The sequence below is a fragment of the Harpegnathos saltator genome, unplaced genomic scaffold (assembly GCF_003227715.2).
Source record: "Harpegnathos saltator strain DR-91 unplaced genomic scaffold, Hsal_v8.6 scaffold515, whole genome shotgun sequence".
NCBI lineage: Eukaryota > Metazoa > Arthropoda > Insecta > Hymenoptera > Formicidae > Harpegnathos > Harpegnathos saltator.
Genome location: NW_020230333.1, coordinates 173,146 through 192,028, shown reverse-complemented (window position 1 = coordinate 192,028; position 18,883 = coordinate 173,146). Strand labels below are relative to the sequence as shown.

The following is an 18,883-nucleotide window of genomic DNA, read 5'->3' as shown; positions in this document are numbered from 1 at the left end:
CCGCCGCCGCCGCCGCCGCGCGCCGCCGCTGTTCGCAGATTAGATTCGACCGTATAAGGTCGCGCGGCGCGAAATCGAGACGGATCGATCGCGCCGAATGTGCAGAGGTGGTCGCGCCGCGCCGGCTGGGGAGAGTCGATCTTAGACCGGTTAGGAAATCGACGGTCGGACACGGTCGACGCGATGGATACCGCTGGAAGCGGTAATCTCGCGTTCGAGCCGAAACACACCGGTCTATCTAATTCCATATGTGGCGTTTCGAGATGAGAATATATCTTCGATGTGATGTATCCATCATGATCTATCCAATACGTTCCGCCCGTCACGATCCATCCGTCATGATCTACCGCGCGCTACGTACGCGAATGGAATTAGAAACTGTGCGCGGTGCTGGCGCTGGTGCTGGTGGTGCAAGCCGACACACACACACCGCGATCGCTCGCGCGCGCGCGCGTGTGTGTGTGTGTGTGTGTGTGTACAGGGAGATCTGTCTCTAATAAAATATCGCCCGGGCTCTCGCGACAGACCGTTTTATTAATCCGATGGCCGCGGTAAATCTCGCGGCCGATAAAATTAAGTCATCGTTTGATGAATCGCGGCATGCGCGGCTGCGCGCGAGCATGGCTTAGTGCGCGCCACGTGGACGAATCCCGCGCGTCGAGATCGATATTCCTTGCGCGTATGAGTCGGTCCGTTTGAGAAAGTGCAGCGTTTACGCTGCAATCGTGTTAGCGAATCATTTATCCGCAGGTCCCCGCATTGCGTTTCCTTAATGGTCGCTTTGACGTTTCGAGTATACCGCCGCAGCGTTGCGGACATTGTTTATTTTATTACCATTCGAGGAGGTTTTTACGCGGGGATATATTTGAAAATTGCACAAACTTGTTTAGGATATAGCTGCAATTGCGCGGAAATAAATTCATATTAATATATTATCCGGAGACTCTGTAGTGTAGTGTAATACTCTAACGTAACACTCGCCGAGTGTGTTGATCAATCATCAATGAATGATGAATATGAAGAAACCAATGGAAATACATTTCTCTACGGTTCGGAAATGTGGAGGATATTATCGGGAATCTGTTCAATCTCGCCGGCTCAGCCGGGCATATGGAGAAATCGAGCGCGTAAGTGGAGAATTTGAGAGAGTAATGGTGTACGAAGCTATAAAACGGTAATACGGTAGGACGGAAACTTTAATGCCGTTTCTGTCGCGGTTAATTCTCCGCGGCTTGACCGCGCGCGCAGTTCACGAGTAACGTGCGTCCACGTTGATGGACTGTCGGCTATATCCAGTCGAAACGAAATTATAATTGCGAAGCGACGCTGAATGATCTGCGCGGTCTGCGCGGCGGCGGCGGCTCTTATTATCGAGAAAAATAATTAATACGTGCATTACATGCCGGTGGTGCTCGCTTCCATGCCGTCGACGTTCTCCGTAAGGACTCGCGTTTCCGTTTCTCATCAGACTGAAGAAACCGCATCGGCTCGGAGAAGTCAACGTATGGTACAAGAGCGCACACGAGCTGTATGAAATTTCACTTCTTTTTTCTTTTTCTCCGCGAGCTCTTTCTCCCTCCCTCCCTCCCTCCCTCTCTCCTGTACTTTTTCTATACGTTTTTGTTACGCCGTTATATCACTCAGACATTGGCCAAACATGGCCTTTTGATTCTCACGACAGCGAGACACGTAGATATGTTAGGTGGTTCTCGAGTTACAAGACAATTTATCGCGTGTGTGATAAACAATACCTTCGATAAGCGTGATATCTCGAAATATTACGAATTATGAAGAATTTCCATCGACCAAGGAACTGAAGTCCTTCCTCCCTTCCCTTCCCTTCCCTTCCCTTCCCTTCCCTTCCCTTCCCTTCCCACCCCCCGGGCCCACAACGAGCGGAATATTTGGCCACGCAGCGGATCGCGGATGATAGCGCACAGAGCCGTGTTGCGCTCTGTCTCGCTCTGTCTCTCTTCGCGGCCGCTGTTTCCCGTCTCCTCATTCCCCGACTCGTTTTCTCTCCGCCGTAGCAACCGCCGAACGTACAACTTCACGCGCAGTAACCAATAAAGGCGGCGGTTTCGGTAATGAGCGGTTGCATCTGCGCATCCGCTCCGCATCTCGCTCCGGACGCATTTGCGCCCCTGAAGAGCCCCCGCGCCAATGCCGGTGCAACCGGCTGTCGAATAATTTCCACCACTCGCGAGTGAAATTCGCTCTTCGAAACGCGGCGGCTACATCGTGCGCGTAATCGTCCCGGCATACAGAACGATATTATATTGATTTGTTTCGCGGTCTAGGTTAGGTGCCTCGATCCAAAAACAATTCCCCTCCATCTATGTACATATATTGGGAAATAAACGGTGACGGCATCAAACATTCAATTCTTTATATTTGGGATCCACCCCAAGAGAGCGGAGATGACATAAAAAAAATTGATATGAAAAAGAAAAAAGAAGAAAAAGAAAACGAAGGAAAGAAAAAATCATCTATGAATGGACGGAAGCAAAGAGACGATGCGAACTCGTTCGTTCGCGGCATTGCTCCCCTGATATCAAAGCGCAGACTATCAAAGTAAACCATCAGTCAGTCACGTCAGGTGCTACGAGAGCACTGGCGCGGGGTTAACGGACTCGACTTCACGGGCTCGATGTAACTTTATCGGAGGCTGGCACTTTTTTCGGAGCAGATTTCGTTTCCATCGCACTGGAGAGATCGACAGGACACGAGAAATCGGGAAAGGCGAAACGACAGCACGATATCACGAGCGTATCACCGACTCCGCGTATTATGGACGGTGTGTAATCCGATCCTACCGGATTACAGCCAAAGGGCTGCGCGCTACTCGAAGGACGCGGATCGGCGCGCATCGAAGGAGTTCGTCCACCTCCGCAGAGCCGATATCGAATGCTGCGACACGGCAATCCCGAAGCACCTCGCGCTTCTCGAATTACCGGCCCGGTCGCCTTATAAATCGTTGCCCGCACGACACTTTTCGGTCCCGCGACGGGGCGGACGGAAGAGTGAAAATCTCGCGAGAAATTTCGACCTCGAGACAGAGGTGGGACAGGATGCGATGCAAATATCGTCCTATCGAATGATGACGAGAGACTTTGCGAGTTTGCGCGCGCGTTTACGGTAATTAGAATTTAACATTTAATTAACTCTTAAATTTAGAGAAAGAATCGCAGGTCGAAGGAATTGCAAACGCACAACACACAACCTCTCACAATTATTTACGAATTTTCTCTTAAGACTTACTCACTTATCTCCCGGTGTCCCGGATGGTTTTCGCTCGCACGGCTTACAGGATATTGCAGGGTATTATTGACCCGAGCTTTTGAATCCGTGATTGACCGTTACAAGGTCTCGGTGAGCATAGGCTACGCCCTTACAACTATGTAACACGAACGCAGCCGCCGGCACTCGACCCCGAGAAGAGAGAGAGAGAGAGAGACGCGCTACGCCACAGTTATAGCTCGCGTTGCACGCGAGGAACGATAGTTTCACCACGAACGACCGTGGCTCCCGAGAGAGAGAGAGAGAGAGAGAGACACAGAGAGAGAGAGAGAGAGAGAGAGAGAGACGAGAGAGACGAGAGAGACGAGAGAGACGAGAGAGACGAGAGAGACGAGAGAGACGAGAGAGACGAGAGAGAGAGAGAGAGAGAGAGAGAGAGAGAGAGAGAGAGAGAGAGAGAGAGAGAGCTCATTCATGCACCATCTCAGCCAGCGCTGGCTGTTTTGCATGCACGTCAATGGGCCGCGCGGGTATCCGACTGATTCTCGCACGATTCTCCCGGGGCCGTGGTTTCGGGACTATTTCAGGACCGCGGACCTCACTCAACTCTTCGCGACTTAGCGCAGCGCTTTTGTCACGCGACCGAAATATAGTCGTACAGTCGCCCGCTTCATTTCAGTCAGAATTCCACATTGCAATTTTTCAACTTTGTCGTGTTATTCAAAAGTGCGACATATATATATATATATATTTGTCTGCCAATCTGCAGCGCAATTTTTGACGATTTTAAAATCTTAAAAAGATATTCCTCATTTCTCTGCCCGAGTGCTCTCTGCGACACAATTTTGCACTGCATCGCATTGCATAAGCATCAAACATACGTTTCCAGATATTTATAGCGTGGAACGCTATAATCGGTAAAGAGGAGGCATTTGTACATTTCATCTTTCTTAGCATAATCTCCATCGGGAGACTGTATGCTGCAGCTGCATTAACACACACTTCATTTGCATTAATATGTTGGATAACCGTACGTTATACAGCAGCCTTTCTCTTTGGAAGATTATACCAGAAAAGATGGAATGTGCGAATATTCCTTTTACTTATTCCACGTCGTGTCGCGTTGTGAAAACTTACGCAACGCACGCGTTCGCTCCTCCCCGTCTGGAAAGGATTATCGTTTTCATCGGTGCGAACGCGAGCTTCGGCGACAGAATACCGCTTAATTACACCGACGGGGCTTTATATATCCCTCGTTACGGCGCACCTGTTCTTTCCTATATTTCCGAGCGAGAATAGAGCGGCGAAGACCTATTTAAAGTTTCGACCAGCGAGATTCTCTCCGCGCGAGCTCTTCAGCGCGTCGCGCGTTTCAAAATCCGTCACGCGATCGATTGTCCTCCCGCGCGAATTATCGCACGAAATCACCGCGCTCCCGCGTCCGCATCCGAGACCATTTCGATTCTTTCGATTAATTTTCGCCACGTCCACCAGCAGCAGCGTGTTAGTTACATTACACGTACAACACGTACGATCGTTAAAAGTCGCGTCTACACGCACGGCTGCGCGTAAGGAAACCTGCGCGCGTGCCTCGTTCTTCTTCCCTATCAATTAATGCCCACTCATTCTCAATTAATCCGTACTGTCTGTACCGATTATTGCATGCCACGCGTGTCGCTTCCACCGCGGGCGGATCGGTTAAGGCTCGTCTTAACGAAGCCGTACGGAAAAAAAAAAACGGTCAACGGTCGTGGTGTGCCTGCCTATATACTCTCTCAAGCCTCTCAAGTATAGAATATCTCTTACATTCCGTTTGTATCATCCGTGGATATCATTCGATCGAATCCATCTTTCCATCCTTTCCATTTCTTACGAAATGATCAGCCAAATATAATCGTCGTGTTCTTCATACGATGCGATACGACAAGAGATACACAATACGCGCGAGATAGATGTATTTTACGCACCAACAACCGTGCAATCTGGCTCGTCCGAATTGGTCCGAAACTTAATTCTATGCCGAAGGGCAATTTCTCACGGCCAATTTCAACGCTACGCTGATCAGTGCTGCTGTTACGCCGTCGTTAATATGCGTGAAAATGATCTCGCTGAAATTATATCGGGCTCGGATTAAATGTTATTCTCGAGAGCGGCTCGTCATATCGTCGGCAGCAGCATCGTCGACAGCTGAACAACGCGACAAATCCGCCGTCGTTGACTTACGTAACACACAGCGTACACACAGCGGGGTGTACCTTCGGCGAATCGCAAAATCGCAACATCGCGAGCCCGGGACTGGAGGCTCGCTCTGACGAGCGAGATAATTCATCCCTGAAAAGGTTAATCACAGCAGGACTCGAGCTTCTTTCGCTTCCGGCGAATGGCTCGCGAGAGGAAGAAAAAGAGGGCGAAAAAGGCGGAGCAGAGGAGGAGAAGGGGGAGGAGGAGGAGGAGGAGGAGGAGGAGGAGGAGGTGGAGATGGAGGAAGAGAAGAAGATAGTCTGAACTTTTCGGTATTTCGCTCACGCACGCATGCACGCGAGCACTCTCTCACGCAATAAAAAACGCTTCGTAAAAGCCGCGTTCTACGAAGGATTCGGGCCAGATTCCCGATTCCCGGCCGATATTTTCCATCGAACGTATTTGTCCGTTTGTCGTCAGCTGTGACAACCATTATGCAGCACATATTGCCTCACTTATACCTCAGACAGATTCGCCGTGAAAATTTCGCTGCGATATCACAGCGAACCAACGGCGGACGAGTCGGAGGTCGTCGAGCGGAATCGTAATCTTGCAGGCTTTTTTTCAACCACCGCGCGAGGAAGCACCGCGATCTTATAAATAACGCAATTATAAATTGACATTATAAACTGACTGCAATTATACGTTGACATTATAGATTGGCGTAATTAGAAATTGACATTATACAAAGATTGGATCGCGTAAGAATCAGACATTTTCTTCTTGCAATAATGATAAATAATGATCGTGCCGTGAAGGAGAGATAGAGAGAGAGAAAGGCAAAGAGCGAGAGAGAGAGAGAGAGAGAGAGAGAGAGAGAGAGCGGGGGAGAGAGAGAGAGAGAGAGAGGGGGAGAGAGAGAGAGAGAGAGAAGGAGAGAGAGAGAGAGAAAGAGAGAAAGAGAAATAACGCTCGTTTGAATCCAAAGAGGGACGCTAGCGGTAATAACAGCTAATAAGGAGCTCGCGTGGTCTAATTTAAAAGGCACTTCGTCGCAATTTAGTTCTCTCGATACGCGGCGCACATATCGCGAGCGCTTGTTCGAAGCGCGTACGCGTACGCATCGCGAGCAGATATTCTCCGCTCGCAGGTACGAGCGCGCGTTACGCAATTTATCGCAATAAAAAAAATACTAATTAGAAACTAATTTATTATTATTGCCGGCGCTCCGATAAAGCAGAGAAAGAAAGAGATATAATACGCTATCTATCGCGTTATCTTGGCAAATTATCTCTAAAGTTCGCTCCGGCGCGTTTCACTTCGGGAGACTTTGCCAGTGAGTAATCGCTGCGCGGAATTCCCCCCGGCTCTAATAATGGATACGCTAAGAAATTCGAGAGCTAATTTAGAGTTCATTGCAACTTAATTCGCGATACACAGCGCGCGGCCACGCGAAGATTATCGTAACCGTTCCACCGCGAGCGTCGGCCGCGATCGCCGCACGTTGTATACGACGGCTGGAACCGTTATAATTCCGACGAGCCCGATCATTTCGGTGTCGTTGATATACGAAAATGATCCTTATGTCGCTCGGCACTCGCCGAGGCGTCTGTCTCTTTTTGCGTGGAGATGAGCGGCGTACGTTGCGTCGCATCCGCCTCCCCTCCCTCCCTCCCCCGCCCCCGCGCACCGCCCTCCCGGGGGGTTTCTTCGATACTGTATTACACGAATTATGATAATTTGTGATAAAGAACGAGTTATCGAGCGAGCGAGTATTTTCACGAGGCACGCCGAGATTGGCCGGCCGGCCATCAATGTCGTTAAAGCGCACTCTCGTACGTCCGTTACAACGAGACGTTTGGTCGTGTCGAACACCTCGATAAAGTGTTCGAAAATTTGACTGAGTTAACACGACAATGAGCGAATGAAACGCGCGCATTCATGGTTCAAGGAAACAGGATTTGCACTTCTTACGAAGCAAATTTGTTTGTGAGAAAGAGTGTTTGGCTCGTTTATGTACACGAGTACATTATTTCCGCTAAACTCCTTTCTTCGTGTGGTAACAGTGGAACACATAGTATCTCGCGTGTCAATAGTAATTGGGTGATTACACCCCTACACACACACACACACACACAATCATACTCTTATGATAAGAAAGAAAAAGGGAGAACAATCTCTTAATATTTTGTCGCGCGTCGGTATGCAACTACGTACCACCCCCTCCCCTCGAACGACCGGTTGGTGTTCACACTCGATCGTCCGTCGATCGTCCTGCCTCCTGGTTCGTGCGTCCCGCGGGAAAATCCTGTCGCACGATACGGCTTTAAGGTCGCGGGGACGAGTGGCGTTCTCGGTAGTCGGCTCACCTGTTGCAATGCCTATCCAGCCGCAGGTGGGGCCGTGGGTGGGAGTGCTCCAGGTAAGAGGCTGCAGTTTGATAAAAAGGGAGATACCCGTCTCCTCTCTCTCTCTCTCTCTCTCTCTCTCTCTCTCTCTCTCCCCCCGCGAATGGCCCCGCGTCGCTCTCTTCCTCAGAAAGAAGGGAAAAAAGGCGGACGAAACGGGCGAAAGACGGAGGCCGAGAGACCAAAGGAGACCGAAGAAGAGAGAGAGAGAGAGAGAGAGAAACGGGGCCTCACTTTTACTAGCGAGGGAAGAGGAAGAGGAGGCCGAAGGGAGTCCAGCAGGCTGCCAGGCTGGCTCGCTGGCTGGCACGCTACGTGAGCGGCATGCACGCACGCACGCACGCACGCACATCGTCCCTTCCTCCATTTTCTCCTCGTCCCCGCGCCTTTCGCGTATTCGTATTCTTCTTCTTTCTTCACATCGCTTCTACTCCTTCGTCCGCGGTTCGCGGCCACTCCCGCGCGGAGGCTCTTTTTCCACTTGTAACTCGTACTACGACAATTTTGACGAACCGTTTCAGACGACCGTTTCAGACACTCGGCCGAGCTCGATCGATTGCGGCCTCGCGACATTTCACGTCGATCGCGTGATCAGTGTCACACAAGATATATAAGGATGCGAAAACACTGCGCGCAACGCAATTACACTGGCTGGGTGGGTAGTATATCGTTTCTTTTACTTATCGAAGCTCGCCTCATTTTTCCGTTGAAAAATTCACATCTCCAGCAGTTTGACATTACATCCGTTACGTAAACGTGTAGACATGTGCGCGTCCCACCCTGTGTGTCCCGCGTACGCCGCGTATCTACATAATCTCTGGTGTTTCACCGTGCGACGTCACACGCGTGTGCACAAAGCGGAAATACTCGGGACAAGATGAAGAGACGGGGAACACGTCAAGATTGATCGGTCGGCTGACTCGCCGGCCGTGTTATAACGACGACGACGACGACGACGACGACGACGACGGGGCAATCGCGCACCGATAGCGATTGGTCTAGCGCTAGCGTGAAACATTTTCGCTACTCGATAGATCGAGCGCGGCGCGCGTCGGCGATCCGACGGTCCGATAATCGAAAATCCGACATCGGGTGCTGCCCGACACGTCATTCGGCGGAAATGATCGCTCAATGTTTAGTCCTCGCGGCCGGAGAGGTACCAATTTCAGACTGATGCAATACGGGCGATGCGGGCGCGAGCGCCCGCGTATATCCACGCGCTATAATGAAAAGTCAATCATCCACTCGAGAGGCGAGAAGGCGTAATCCGACGCGCGGCGCGACTACTCGTTTGCACTTTCGTTCCGCGCATGCAAAAATCCGGCGTTTTATAAAACGAGCTCCATTAAGATCGATACACTCGGAGTATCCCGTCGATCCAGAAGTACTCGCGAGTAAAGCACTCGCGAGCCGTTTGAAATTAATAACCGGTACGCATTCGTGCGTGCGCCCGCGCAAATAAGAGAGAGAGAGAGAGAGAGAGAGAGAGAGAGTGTGTGTGCATCTGTGTGTACGCGTAGGGTACACCTTCGCTCCTCAGGTTATTAATAACTGGCGCAGTTATAAAACTGCTAATGATATACTCACTGCGCGACAAGCGGTACTTGTAGTCGGTCAAGGTACCACCAAACTTATAAACGGCGGCGATTCATAACCATAAATGATATCTACGAACGAAAGCGTGCGTGCGTGCGTGCGTGCGTGCGTGCGTGCGTGCGTGCGTGCGTGCGTATGTTGACCGCTCGTTGAGATAAATTGCGAGCCCGTGCGTGTACTCGCGCGTTGCACCTGCACCTACGCCCCGACGATACTTTAAACATGCTTCGCGACTCTTCAAGACGCAAGACCGAACGCGAATCGGACAAAGTGGATAAATCGAAAGCAGATATATAGCGGTGTTCCTTCTTCTCTTGCGAGCCCTCCGCGAGCTTCTCTCGAGGACGGAGATCGACTTCACGACCAAGCGCCAATCCTGCGATTGCCGTCGATATTTCAAGTACAAGTATCGATGATGCGCGCACGCGATGTTGATTTGCCCGATCGCAATTGATAGAAATGTGTGAAAAGCCGCATGCTCATTTCTCATAAAATAAAAGTCATCAGATAAAAGTCGAGTGTACATGATATCGGAGCCTACAATTTGTGTGTGTGTGTGTTTACTCGCGCGCATCACCCTCTGATCATACTTGTCACGTACAGAAGATCCGATGTCTTTCACGAATTACCCGTTTGTTTTACCGCAAAACGCTTTAGCACTCGATTAAAGTGTCGATTTTCGTTGACTTTTGTTAAGCACGAGAGCTTAGTTGACGATCGAATTCAATGGTAATTAAATCGCCTAAATTGGCCTACTTTTACATCTCAAGCCACGGAGCCACGCTATTCCACGACGTTTCTGTCATGTTGTGTATAAATCGAAAGTTACAGAGGCTGGAATTTCTCCTTCTCTGCCATTATACTTTGAACTCGCGCTTAAAATTGAACTTAATTTCAAGTTCGAAATTTATAACGTAAACAAACTTCGATTGCTGTGCGATACAAGTGTCACTGTGCGTTTCGTATCCTCGTGAGCACTCGTCTTTCCGCCGACGGGATTCATTCCCGAGGATTCCGAGAGTGCACGTTATCATCATTATATAGACGACGGAAGATCCCGTCTCTCTTGTCGGCCGACATCGTCGGGAAGTAAATGAAGTATGAGAAATGAAGTTAAGAGTCGTTACATGGGAACGCTGACGTTTCAAGAGCGCTTCTCAACTGCTGGCGGAATAAATCACTGGTATCTCTCGATAAATCCTCCTCGCGCGCGCGCGAGCGACCATCGGTGCGTATGTATGTAAAATCGCACTCGAAAACCTTCTAACAAAGTTTCCACGATAAATATCGACGCGTACGCGTCGAATCGCCACGTAGACGGATCGAAATGACAATCTTGTAGCCCTCGGGTGTCGAGCGTATCCGAGCGCCGTATATAAATCGCGTGTAAACCGTTGCCTTCGCAACTTGTTCATCATTCACGGCACGCAATAGCTACCGTCGCGTATGCCATCTATGCCGGGTTAGCGATGCTACCTTAATCGCGAAGATTAGAATAGTTTGTGCGTTCGATACAAGTAATTTGCCGCTATAAATTCACGTCCGCGCGAAACGACGCTCGACGTATGTTTATAGTGCAAATTACGCGAATCGCGCGACAAATTACAGTTCTTACGCGAAACATTCAAAGCAAGTGATTTTCTATCGCACACATGCTATGTAAGAGAGGATATAAATGGTACTCTTTTCTCTTTTCTTTAGATGTAGGATACGCGCGCGTCGTGCAAGCGACGGAGATCGATCGATCGAGAGACAGAGAGAGAGAGAGAGAGAGAGAGAGAGAGAGAGAGAGAGAGAGAGAGAGAGAGTCGGCGCGTCCATCTCCTCGACGTATCGAAATGATGATCCAAGTCTCAAGGCAAATTAAGATTCGCCTTCTACGCCAGAGAGTGCGGCGTATCGCACGTCGTACGGCATTTCGAAGCATTTCGAACCCGCTTCCGATTCAACCCGGGTACGCTTCGTAGTTAAAGAGAAGGGAAGAGTAGAGAACGCGCGTTTACCGCGCGAGCGCGCTCGCGCGAAATAGTTGCTTCATTCGGCCGCGTCGCGGCTGAAAGAGTAGATAAATCGGTAGGCCGTAGCCGGACGAACGGACGATACTTCTCGGACGCGCACTTGTGTACTACGATCTACTAACACGGGACTCCTCCTGGGCTGCTCCTCCTCGACGGAGAAGCACGTTCTTGTAGCTCATGCCCGCGGTGTATGCTCGGCTGTCGCGCGACCTGCACGCGCGCATTAAATGCGATATTTATGCGCGGTTAATATGCCCCGCGGCGCGCCGGCACCCCGCCGCCAGGCGAATTAATTCGAGCGGTCGCGTCGATGTAATTAATAATTAGTCGAATGCTTAATTAGTGAGCGAGTATTCCGACCAATTAGATTGCGCCGAGATGAAGCTGTGATTCGTCGCACGTCCCGCTGCGAAAGAAGATCCCGATTGCCCTTCTGAACGTCCCGATGTCCTCTCGCTTTCACCCTTTCTCCTTCTCTCTTTCTCTCCCCTCCCCTCCCCTCTCTCCTCCTCCTTTTTCTCCCCGTGGCAGTTGCCGACTAATTGCGAGATCATCGCGGTCGTGTAATTGGTCTTCCTTAATTAGACTCGCTGCGCGACGCTCCGCTCGTTCCGGAGTGTTAATTGGATTCAAATCGGTCGAGGCTGCCTGGTAAGGCACCGAGCGAGCGCGCGCGCGCGCGAATGTAAATTTTTCCCTTTTTCTACGGTGGCATCTTCGTGGATGCGCGATGACAAAAACTGCCGTTGGTACGCCGTTAACGCGATCGCGTATTTACGTTGGCTTGTCAGCCAACATTCTCGCGTGTTACACACGCGAGATCGCTGGTGGTTAAATTAAAAGAGTCGCTTTGTAAAGCTTTGTTCTGTGTCGCACCCCGACGGAGGAGGAGTACGTTTACTCGTATCGAATTGAAATGTCTTGTTTATGGCATAATTGGAAAAACAAAACCAAGACATGACTGGTATCGATAATCGAGAATTTGTTCGTAAAATGAGTCACTTTTCTCTCTCTCTCTCTCTCTCTCTCTCTCTCTCTCTCTATAACCCTTGTCGGCTCGAACCGGATTCTCCGGCACAGCATCAACATCCACCGAAACTGCATCTCCGGATCCATCGCCTCCACCGTGTGGCCACAAGCTCCCTCTCCTTCTCAGATCTGAAACAAAAAATATATTTGTCAATTAGTTGGATACTATTGATAGGCGTCAATGTACTCGCATCGTGATGGAGATGCGGGTAATTGACATTGCAGGAAACAGGCAGGTCGATGAAATGACACACGACTGTTTTTCATGACGTAATTTAATATTGGAAATTGTCTGATTCGATCATACGATCGATCTCAGCGGATCGTTTCCGCCCGAATAAATCGACGAATTTAGATAACTTCATTTTTATTTAGGTCTCGGATACTCGTAAATATGTTCCTACAATTCGCCGAGGAAGATTGCCATGACGATAACAGCGGCAACATCCGCAGCAAAGCAACGGTTATCCCGTCTTCCCGGAGAGTCGCTTTTTTGCCGTGGTATTTTTCGAACGGGCGTAAAAGGCGAACCAGCTTCTGCGTAGGCAGGTGGATCACCTGCGACCATCTCGGATGCCGGGGCGAATCCGGCAGCTCATACGCGAAAATTAGGGTAGCCCGCTGAGGAAGCAGAAGGTAAGAAAAAGCGTGGGCACTTGCGCGGCGGTTCGCCCGATGATCTTTTGCCGGCAGCCGTAAAGAAATTCGTGAAGGAAATTCTTGCTCAAGCGAACCGGCAAAAAGTTGCACCAGAAACCTCGTCTCTCGACAGACAGGCAGGCGAACGGTATCACAGCGACGTGCGTACTTTCAAAAATACATCCGAACCGTGCACATCGCATTGGGAAAGACGAAAACACTCGTCAATTTTTGTTTTACGTACGCAATATTAAAAAATTAAGTTTTTATTTAATTTGTCTCTTTAAATCTCTTTGATATTCTTTTCTTCTACGAACGTTCTACGAACGGAGGTTAAGTGATACAGCCTGTGAACTTCGTCTTCGTCAGGCCGAGTGTCTTCTTCGGCCACGCGATATTCCCCCTTGGGCCAACACAGGTGAGCGCAGCAACGGGTAATAGGCGGGGGTGAAAGGTGAGACGCTACGAGTGACAGAAATGCATAATCGTACGTCTTCCTTCCCCACCCTCGTCACTCCCGTCAACTGTAAAACACGCCCGTTCTTGGCTCAGTCTTTGCGCCCTAACGACTCTCTAAAAACTCGCTTGTCATCGGTTGGATTCATCGTAGTAGTTAATGAATACGCGACGCAAGTTAATACACACAGCCGAGAGTATAATGCCACTTAAATCTTGTCGTTGCTGCAAATACGATTTCTTTTCACATGTGCGCTTTCCGAGGGCGTTTTCCGATAGTGAAGTTGAGCTTTGTCAATCGGAGCAAAACGATATGATTTTCGGCACGTTAAACTGACGTGATGCGTTTCGTAGCAGCAGAAATTGTACGCTTTTCTTTGGTGATACTCTTTGGTGTTGAAAAATTAAATTGCGCACATGCACAGGTTCGCAAGGGAATAATAACGAAATTGTCAGTTCACTTCCTTGCGGGAATTTCCGTTCGCGTATTCGATCGCGATGGAGAACTCACTGGTAAAATGCTCGTGAAATTGGAACACGCGAAATCCTCGCGATCGAGCCGGCCTAATTTGTCGGAACCCAAAGTCCCAAAGTAAAAAGAAGATCGCGCGCGCGGGAACCGCATGGCTCGTCTTAAAGTATCCTTGACGGACATGCAGAAGGGTTACTGCACCGCGAGTGAAACCAGGACCGGACGTTGGTAGCCGAAGAGTAGCCCCTCTGGTAGCCGCGGAGTGGTAGCCCAAGGCTACTAGAAGATTGCCGGCAGACAGGTGGGTGAGGCGAAAGGATGGCTGAGGTAAAAGGTAGTGGATGGTGTTGTATGCCCCTCTCTTACCTTCAGTCTCCTCTTTCTCCTTCTCCATCACCACCAACTACTACCACCACCACCATCACCACCACCTCCTCCTCCTCCTCCTCCTCCTCCTTCTCCTCCTCCTCCTCCACCACCACCACCACCTCCTCCTTCTTCTTCTTTCTTCTTTCGGAGCCTCTTTTCTCGGGGTCCACTTAGCCGCACGCGAACCTTCGAGTGCTCGGATAGAAGTCAATTTCTCTTTTTTCTTTTCTCTCTCTCTCTCTCTCTCTCTCTCTCTCTCTCTCTCTCCTTCTCCCACTCTCTATATTTATATATATATATATATATATATATTCGACTTTGAGCGTACTTGGAGCGCGCGAGGAGAGAGAAGGATGCCAAGGAGGAGAAGACGGTGGTGGTGCTGGTGGTGGCGAATGTAGCGAAGACACGGAGGAGAAGAAGAGAAGAGGAGAGGAGAGAAGAGGAGAGGAGAGAAGAGGAGAGAAAGATGCCTGCAGGGGAGAAAAGAGGCGAGGGGAGCCAACGGAGGCATTAACCATGGATTTATTCGGACGAGAAGCCCCGAAATTGCCCGATTACAGTATTACACACGCCGCGGACAGGCGTATGGTGGGAGTGAAAGACGCGGGAGGAGAGAAGGTGTACGCGGGCCCCATGCAAGCGGGGGAGGGGGGGCGAGAGGGTAGGGATGGTGGTTCGAGGGGACTAGAGGGGACTCCAGTTGTAAAACCGACGTTGCGAGACGCAGCGCGATGCACCGAGCAATCGGCCCGACTCCGTGGCTCCAGCAACGGTGGAGCCGGGGCCGTTCCTCTTTTGAGGGTGGCAATTTGCGGTAATATCGCCAACGACGAGGTAGCGCCCGTAATGGAGCCCCAGGGGCCCCACCGGTGTAACGTGTAACTTAGCCCTCGCTCGTCTCGCTCGCGGCATCCGACGCTCTTTCCCCGAAGGGAGTTGGCCACTTCGATGACAACCGCGCGCGCGCGCAATCGTTCGTATTCGATCGTCATTTGATTCCGTTCTTTATTTTCCTCTACTCGTACTCGCAGTGAATAAACATCGCGCTTATAGCGAGGGTGAAACGCGGCGGGACGGAGAGACGGACAAAGACATTGCACGATTGTGTGATACTTCACCGTACATTCGATCGATCTTTCTCTTTCTTCTTTCGTAAAGGGTAATCCCTTTGAGACACGACCACTCTTTTGAAACAACCGCGAATCAATGAGTTATCCTCCAAATTATCTTTCTATCGGCAGAATTTCAAAGTCTCATTTTCAACAATCTTATTCTACTAATTGCCGAAAAAAAAAACAGAAAAATGGAGAAAATCAACGACATCCTCTTACTTGTACCTCTTCTCGACGCGTAGATCGGGGAGCAAATCGATCCCTGGCGTTAACGTGACCGAGAAATAAATACGCTTACCAAAGTCCAATAATCTTTCCCTCGCTCCCAGAGACTAGAAATCGCCACGAGCAATTACTGAGACTCGCACGATGCTCTAATCGGTCGTACACCGGGGGGGTACGAGAAAAGGAATCGTTTGTTCTGCATCGCAGACTCCTGGAAGTCTCTCAACCTGTTCACATGAGACGGTATCGCGAGGCTGCCACAGCCTTGCCCTGAGCTATACGCGGTATATAAACTCTCGTTCGAACGGGTTCTTCCTCTCTCTCTCTCTCTCTCTCTCTCTCCCCCCCCCCCTCTCTCTCTCTCTCTCTCTCTCGGTCACGACTGTTCATCGGCACAGGAGAAGTCTTACTCTGAGCCTCCTCCGTACTATCCGCGCCGAGAATCGCCCTCTCTGCCGCATCCGCCCTCTCTCAGCTTCGTCCGCTTCGTCGTCGACGAAGGCGAAGGCACGCTCCTCTTCTCTTCCGCGTCTCACATTTCTCGTCACCGCAAAAGTTGGACGTTTCTCACTTCGTATTCGTGGCTCGTCTCGCGTTCATCTAGATCTACGTGGGAGCTGCTTGCCAACCTTCCAACTTTTCGACACAACGGCGACAAGCTTTCGCTGATGCGTAACGCGTAATATCGAGAATCGCTGCGATCGCGGTTGCTGATTTCTTACGGAGGATTCACACGATGTGCAATCAAACACAAAAGTATTGCTAGCTGAGGAAACGATTCGGAACATCGCGGAAGCTCTCTCGACAACGACTCCTGAACGGCAACAAGGATAGGCCGTAATAATATGTATAAATCGGTAATAAATAATTGCGACTCGATGATCACACAAGGACACACATTTCTTGCGTCTCGCGTCACCCACGCGAGGGGAGATGAATAATATCCTGTCGCGTAAACGACTTGACCGTGCACGACACGGAGGAGCTATATCGGGCCCCGCCACCTTTCACAGGAGTCTAGTTGCCGTACGTCCGTACGTGCCACAGGTGCCAGGTATCGATGAATTTCCTGTTCTTCCCGAAGCGTTTTCGCCCGAGCTTCTTACCGCCCGACATTTATCTTCTTGCTTACGTTCTTTAATTACGGTTACACACGAGTTGTATCCTACGCCGGATACAAACGTTCGCGTCCCGCTTCCGCCGTCGCGTCGGAACAACGGTCCTCTCCGCGTGAAATACTTGTTATCGTCATGCGTTCGCCGAGCTCCGGAGGGTGAGAGAGTTCCTGTTGTTGTTGTTGTTACGCGACTTTCTGTGCGCGACCCGAGCTTGAAAAATGATCGGAACTTTGAACCTCTCTCTCTCTCTCTCTCTCTCTCTCTCTCTCTCTCCGATCGGAATGATTCGTGCCGTCGCCGTCGCGTCGCGCCGCGCCGCGCCGCGCCAAACATCCGACACCCCTTGTTGATCTCTTATATTTTCCAAAACAGGAGCCCCGTCCATCGTCGGTACGATTAATCTTCGCTCGGTCGTAAGCCACGGCCGTTATCCTTCGGGCTTCTGGTGGTCGAGCGGGCTTTCGTGCTAAGATCCGACGCTAAGATATGTCCGACCTGGCTAGATACGGGTTGGATATCTGATAGACGTCATAGGCCGGCTGTTGCGAGCGAAGGAGCGCGCGCGCGTGAGACATTAGAACGTCAGTGCCGGTAGCTACCGGAGGAGATAGATGCGTTTCCAATGAAGGACGTTACACCCTTCTTCTACGTACGTACGTACGGAGTATGCTGTATTGCTCCTGCGCGGCGGAGCGCATACTCGAAGCATTTTAATTTGTGCCTCTGTGCTTGTATTTGCGTTCGGAGCTTGTATCGTCGCTCGAATGCGAGAAAATTGCGGACTGCGAGGTATCGTCGGCGCGAAGTGTAACATTATCGTACATCATCATACATTCGCCGTTTCCCTTCCGAGGATCGATTCTTCAAATGCATTCTCGCATTTATCGTTTGTGAAACCGAACCTCGTCGTAGCAACTGACGATTAAAAAACACTACATGCGTCTTACATGCGTGTACGAGAACACACGCAGATTTGAGATTTTTTGCTGACAGCGATGAAACGAGCCGCGCAATCTGATTATAAAGTGCCTACGACTGCTGTAATGCAACGAAAGAAGACGAAGGTGAGGAGAAGAAAGCGGAGTAGGAGCAGGAGGAGGGAGACGAAGCGGAAGAAGTGGAAGAAGCAGAAGAAGAAGAAGAAGAAGAAGAAGAAGAAGAAGAAGAAGAAGAAGAAAATGATTGATAAGCTACGCGCGGCCAAGACGAGCGAGGGCGCCCGGAAAAAGCGATAGAGGGAAATTAACCGAGATGAAACGAGGACGAGAGCAGGGTCGGTTCGCTGACGAGGCAAAAGAGTAGACAGAGAGAGAGAGAGAGAGAGAGAGAGAGAGAGAGAGAGAGAGAGAGAGAGAGAGAGCGTAGCGCACGCACGGTTAAGATTGCGCTCGAGGCAAACCGCGCGGGGCCTTATGGGTAGCAGGTAGCAGGCCTGCCGGTGAGCAGCTCACGCGCGTCTATCGCGGGCCCCTTTGTCATTGTCAATATTCCAAGGAGGTACAGATTATCTGGTGACTGATGGTCCATTCGCGTAGGCATTGCATCTACGGTCGCGTTGTTCGAACGGTGGACGAAGCCGAACCGACGCAGCGTAGTTTCTCTCTTTCTGTCTCTTTTATCCTTCCTCTTCTTCCTTTTGTCTACCATGTCCGTCCGTTCTTACTTCTCCGATCGCGAGTCTCTTTAAGCGATCCGCGCAAGCATCTCTTTTCTCTCGATTTTCTCCTTCGCATTTTCTCTCTCTCTCTCTCTCTCCCTCCCTCCCTCTCTCTCTTTCTCTCTCTCTCTCTCTCTCTCTCTCTCTCTCTCTCTCTCTCTCTCTCTCTCTCTCGTTTTCTCTGCACACATACGTTTCCTTTATTTTACACAGTTACAATTTACAGTGACTGTAACGACGCAGTGCGCGCACTTTGCGCAACAATTTGAAACAAAGTTGGCGTTACCGAGACTTGCCGTAAAGACTTGCCCCGCTGGAAGTCATCAGTGGCGAACGTTTCATCGGCGCGATATACGTTTC

The 18,883-nt window shown here is 50.4% G+C and overlaps 1 protein-coding gene across 1 annotated transcript in view; it reads right to left on the bottom strand.

Annotated features, from left to right (window-relative positions):
- klu (zinc finger protein klumpfuss) overlaps positions 1 to 14,433 on the bottom strand; it is a 165,440-nt gene extending 151,007 nt beyond the window's left edge. Inside the window, exons 1-2 of the mRNA XM_025302822.1 lie at positions 14,406 to 14,433; positions 12,491 to 12,601 (exon numbers count right to left, since the gene is read on the bottom strand). Coding sequence (XP_025158607.1) covers positions 12,491 to 12,601; positions 14,406 to 14,433 — 139 coding nt within the window. The remainder of the gene's footprint in view (positions 1 to 12,490; positions 12,602 to 14,405) is intronic.
- Positions 14,434 to 18,883: the final 4,450 nt, after the last annotated feature.